The sequence below is a fragment of the Tupaia chinensis genome, unplaced genomic scaffold (assembly GCF_000334495.1).
Source record: "Tupaia chinensis unplaced genomic scaffold, TupChi_1.0 Scaffold000212_1, whole genome shotgun sequence".
Classification (NCBI taxonomy): domain Eukaryota; kingdom Metazoa; phylum Chordata; class Mammalia; order Scandentia; family Tupaiidae; genus Tupaia; species Tupaia belangeri.
In genome coordinates, this window is record NW_006159687.1 from 3,383,622 (window position 1) to 3,389,497 (window position 5,876).

At 51.0% G+C, this 5,876-nt stretch overlaps 1 protein-coding gene across 1 annotated transcript in view; it reads right to left on the reverse strand.

The window, feature by feature from the left end:
- LOC106734752 (putative guanine nucleotide exchange factor MCF2L2) overlaps positions 1-5,485 on the reverse strand; it is a 33,572-nt gene extending 28,087 nt beyond the window's left edge. Inside the window, exons 1-2 of the mRNA XM_027771415.1 lie at positions 5,444-5,485; positions 1,304-1,363 (exon numbers count right to left, since the gene is read on the reverse strand). Of these exons, the coding sequence (XP_027627216.1) occupies positions 1,304-1,363; positions 5,444-5,485 (102 nt within the window). The remainder of the gene's footprint in view (positions 1-1,303; positions 1,364-5,443) is intronic.
- Between the last annotated feature and the right edge of the window lie 391 nt (positions 5,486-5,876).

Below are 5,876 nucleotides of genomic sequence, written 5' to 3' on the forward strand. Positions count from 1 at the left end.
CACGATGCTTTTTAGACACATGTGTGTGCAAATGTCTGCTCATGCTCTCTCTTTAGTCTTTATTTTAGAGGTTTTTGCCCTAAGGTGAGTGTGCTTGTAGGGTGGGGGGGAGAAAGAGACAGCGAGAGGGAGAGGGAGAAATCACCCCCCTAGGGGGGATGGCCATTCTGCAATCCCTTCTCCTTCATTCTCCTTAGACTCTAAGTACCTTAGACTGAGTTATTTATTCACAACAAAACTTATACCCCCGCAGCTCTGGAGGCTGGAGTCCAAGGTCAAGCGACGGGAGGGTTCGTATCTAGTTAGGGTGTGTAAGTCTTTGAGAAGGGAACTTCTGTGTCCTCACAGGATGAGAGCGGCTAAGCAGCTCCCTTCGACCTTTTTTATAAGGGCAGTAATCCCATTCATAAAGGTGGAGCTCTCAGCATACAATCGGTTGCCCCCACGGCGCCCAGCCTCTGAACACTACCACACTGGGTCCCAACACAGGCACCTGGCAGGGGTGGGGGCAGAGGTGGGGAAGCAGAAACACTCAGAGTGAGTTTCAGTCCCCCATTTCCTCCACGCCACTGAGCCACCAATACGAGGTAGGAAAAGGTAAGCGATTACACACAACGGGACTATCAGAGACGGCGCGCATTCCCACATCACACCTGGCGTAGCTCCGCTTAGCACAGCCTTTCAACAGCAGCGCTGGGTGTGCGGAGCGAGGTGATGCTTTGGTGTGTGCGTGCACGTGTGTGTGCGTGTGTGTGCATGTGCGTGTGTGCCGGGGGATGCTATCTAGTGCACTCTAGGGTGTTTAGCAGAGTCCCTGGCTCCAACCAACTAGAACCGTAACCACCCTCCACTTCACTTACGACTATAAAGAATGTCCAAGGACAATGACAAATATTCGCAGGGCCAAATTACGCGCAGTGGAAAACCACTGTCGTTGTCCCCTTTTAACAGAGAAGGGGACCAGTGCAGAGAGTCTTAGTGACTCACCGAACTTGGAAATGAGTAGCGGTGACATGCACCGCCCTCGGCCTTCGCAGGTCTGTCTGTAATTACAACCGCCTGGAGTCTGAGGCCCGGCCCAGATCAGGCGCATGGATTTCCCCGAGGTAATGCGGCTACTGATATCTTCGAGAACTCCCAACGTCGGGGTTCCAAGGCCCCACACAGGTGTGCTGAGGCGAGGGCCTGCGGGAACCGGGGCTTTCTCCTCCATGCCGCTCTTGCTCCCACGGAGGGGCAGCGTGAGGTCACCTCCCAGCCGCGCCTCTCCCTCCCGCCTCGCGGGGACCAGAGCGGTACTCACGGTGCGGTGGTTTATCCACTGGCTGGGGGGGGGGCCCCTAGCTCCGGCGTCAGCTGGCTCCTGTCAATGTAGCCGTGGAGGTCAGAGACGGAGTTTAACACGACGATCTGTAAGGGGCAGATAATTCCATTCACTCCTCACAGGTAATTACGCGGGGGCTCATCTGGAGTCCGCTGTTATTTAATGCCTCCTGCAAAGACAGTTACTTTGCCCAGCAGACAAGTATATCTTCCTCAATACATTTGTTTATAGTTTTCAGGAGAGAAAGGGAAGCTGGAAGAGAGGCAGCCCTGACAGGTCCTGCCATGCTTGGATCCGCTCCCCAGCCTCCCTGCCAGCCAGGGCCAGGCCAGGACCAGGGACGTGTCCGGCTGGTTCCACCCACCCAGGCCAGGCCGGCCTCCAGTGTCGTGCAGTGATGGCCTACTGTGTGCACCATGGCTGGATCTGCAGCCAGGTCTCTGTCCACCCTCTGCTCTGAACGGGAGATACCGGGCAGCGCTGACGGGGCCCAGGAGCGCAGAGCCAGGCCGGGAAGTCAGAGCCTGCCTCCGGAGAATTCCTGCCCCACGATCCTGAGGGCCATGCACGTTCGCCACCAAGTTCCAGAGCTGCGCTGAGGCCGAAAGGGTGCGACGAGGAGTGCAGGAAGGGGTGGGCTGGCAAATAGGAAAGAGGAGGACCAAGGCCATACGGAGCACCTGCGGGAGACACTGGGCCAGCAGGTGGCATGGTGGTTTAGGCACTGGTCGCAGCGTGGTCGACTCCACAGTTTGAGTCCCGGATCTGGTGTCTTGAGAAACATGCCAGGCACATGGGCATGTGTGCCCCAAATCCTGAGAAGAGAAGGGATTGCGGCGTGGCCATCCCCCCAGGGTGCTTTCGCACATTCTCTCTCTCACTCTCTGTCTCTCTCTGGCAAGAGCACACACCCATGGCAAAAATCAAAAAGAAAAGATTCAGTACAGTAATACACTGTGAAAAAAAATGGTGATAGCCAGGTCTGAGAGAGTCAGGGAGAGACAAAGAGAAGGAGGTGAGAAATCACCCCCTGAGCAGATGGCCATACCACAGTTCCTTTTCTTCCATTCTCCTCTTGGGATATTGGGCACGCATGCACGCACATGCGCTTGGCATGGTTTTCAAGCCACTAGGTCTGGGACTTGAGCCGTGGTTGGTCATGTGAGAGTCCAGCACCTTAATCACCTGCTGGCCCCCAAAATTTTGAAGTAGAAAATTAAAAGGCAGATATTAGAAAGTTCAATTGTATTCAGTATTGACCTGAAGATTTAAAGTAATCCTGTAACCAAAATCCCAGCAGATTTACTGAAGAAATTCACAGGCTGATTCTAAAATTCATATAAAAAGGCAAGTCATAAAACAGGTAAAAACAACTTTTTTTTTTTTTTTGGAGAGATTTTCACTGTAGGGCGCGTGTGCTCGCCAGACAGACAGAGAGAGACATAGAGACAGAAAGCGAGAAATCACCCCCCAGGGGGGATGGTCACGCCGCAATCCCTTCTCCTCCATTCTCCTCTCAGGATCTTGGGCACGCACGCACACGCGCCCGGCGTGAGTTTTAAGCCACCGGGTCCGGGACACGAACCGCGGTTGACTACGTGGGAGTCCAGCGACATAGCCATTACATAAAATAGGTAAAAACAACTTTGAAAAGGGAGAATGAAGTTGACCGATTCATACTATCTGATTTCAAAGCTTATAAAACTACAGTAATTGGGACAAGCAGATGGCATAATGGTTGTTGATAAAACTACAGTAATCGGGACAAGCAGATGGCATAATGGTTGTTGCTGGACTCTCACACAGTCTACTGCGGTTCAAGTCCCATACCCACTGACTTAGAAACTCATGCTGGGTACGTGTGCATGTGTGCCCAAAATCCTGAGAAGAGAATGGAGGAGAAAGGATTGTGGGGTGGCCATCCCCTGGGGGATGAATTTACGCTATCTCTCTGTCTCTGTCTCTCTGGCAAGCACACATGCATTGCAGAAAAAAAGCTCTCTTATAAAAAAAAAAAGACTACAGTAATGAAGATTGTGTCGGTAGCAAAGGACAGACAAATAGAACAGAACAAAACAGTCATGCAAATACAGTCAATTGATTTTTTTAAGAATTATTTTATTTATCTTCATTTATTTATTTAGTTTGATTTGACCAGAGAGGGATGGAGTAAAAGAGAGAGAGAGAGAGGGAATGTGAGAAAGCAAGCTGCCAGGTCCAGGACTCGAACCACAGTTGGCCATGTGGGAGTCCAGAGTCCTTAACCACCATGCTACCTGCCGGCCCCTGGTCAACTGGTTTTAAACATTTTTCTTTGTTACCTCCTAGGTTTTTGCCATAGATGTGCATGAACTCACCAGAGAGAGAGACAGAGAGAAATAAAGTGAGAAATCGCCCTCGGGGGATGGGAGGAAATAGCCATACTACAGTCCCTTCTCCTCCATTCTCCTCCAGGATTTTGAGTATGTGTGCGCACGCGCGCGCGCGCACACACACACACACACACACACACACACGCCCAGTGTGGTTTTCAAGCAACCAGGTCTGGGACTGGAAGTGCAACCAGCCATGTGGGAGTCCAGCACCTTAACCGCCTCGCCACCTGCTGGCCGATTTTCAACTTTTCATTTTGGAGTACAGGTTGACTGACCGAAGACTATGCAAAGACGGTGGGGGGGACCCCTAACCCTCCTGGCTCTCCCAGTGGTGTGTTATGTTTATATGTTTATAGTACCTTATCTACACCCGATTGCTACTGGTGTTTCTCACGTGTGCTGCCTCCTGTAATCCCCGGCACGGCGAGAGCACCGTGAGACTGGCAGCACATGGGAAGCCTGCACGTGGCCAGGGATGGCAGGAGCTGGGGGTCACAGCTTGGACATACTCCCGGGGTGCCTGTCTCCCTGTCTCGCTCATCATGGAAGAAGTAAATAAGCTTTAAAGAGAAGAGGCAGAACTGCTCCATCACCAGGATCTCCCTGGCTGCTCCTCTATGGTGACGCCCATCCCCCTTGCCCTCCCATCCCTGAGCTGGGCAGGCACGGACCTGATTGGTGGCAAAGCCACAAAGGGAATTCATCGAAGAAACCGCGTCACTAACAAATGATGCAGGAATAACAGCATCGGTACACATAAAACCCTTAGCCTATACTCACATCTTATGTAAAAATCAACTCGAAATAGACCACAGATCTAAACGTGAATCATAAAGCCTGAAAGACAAGCTGGAAGAAGACTGTGAGATAGTAAACAACTTATCTGACCCCAGTTCCCGGCACTGAGATGGTAAAAGCCCTGAATTTTCTGAGGTAGAAAGATCTTAAGGGCTCCCGATGGACCTCTTCTAAGAAACTAACATAGCGGTATGCCAGCAGGTGGCGTGGGGGTTAAGTGGCTGGATCCCTCAGGGCTGACTGAGCGTTTGAGTCCTGGACCCACTGGCTTGACAATCATGCAGGTGCGTGTGCATGTATGCCCAAAATCTTGAGAGGAGGAGGGATGGTGGTGTGGCCATGCCCCACAGGGGGTGCTTTACCTTCTCTTTCTCTCTCTCCAGTGAGTGCACACACCCTATAGCAAAAACTAAAAGGAAAAAAATTGATATCGTAGAATAACTATAGCTAATAATAAGTCATTGTATATATGTTTATATTTTTAAATATATACATTTGGGGGTCTGCCGGTGGCATGATGGTAAAAGCACTGGATTACCACATGGCTGACCACAGTTTGAGTCCCAGACCTGGTGAATGCTTTCTCATTTTCTTTCTCTCTCTGGTCAAGTGAAAAAAGTAAATAAATAAAATTATGTTAATTTAAAAAATACTTTTTGTAAAAAGGAACTCATTTTGATTACAACTGAGTTTATGTTCATAAAGTGGTTGGGGAGGGTGCCCTAGACATCGCGTGATGGGACTGGTCACAGGAGGGGCAAGTGACTACAAGTGAGGACGTTCACACTCCTCCACCTCCCGCTGGGAAGCTGGAGAGCAAACTCTATACAATTCCATGCGAGGAGGTCTGAGGAGCTTCCGGACTGGCGAACACACCAAGGTGCTGGGGTGGGGAGTGACACGGCTGGGGAGGGCAGGGAAGAGCCACCCTTCCCTGATAACTTGCCTTATGCTTCTCTTCCCTCTGCTTCTGAGTTGTATGACGCATCATAAACCAGTAACATAAGCAAAGCACGTCCCCGAGTTCTCCAGGCCATTCTAGTAAGTGGGAGAACCCAGGAAGGGCATGTGGGAACACTTTGATGTGCAGACATGGGTTGGAAGTGTGGGAGGGCCAGACTTGCAGTTGGCATCTGAACCGAGGGCTGGCTTACGAGACTGAGCATTTGTTTATTTATTTTTGGAGAGGTTTTTGCTATAGGGTGTGTGCACTCGCCAGAAAGAGAGACAGAGACAGAGAGACGGAAAGCGAGAAATCATCCCCTGGGTGGATGGCCACCCCACAATCCCTTCTCCTCCATTCTCCTCTCGGGATCTTGGGCATGCACACACGTGCACGCGTCCAGCGTGAGTTTAAGCCACTGGTTCCAGGACTCAAA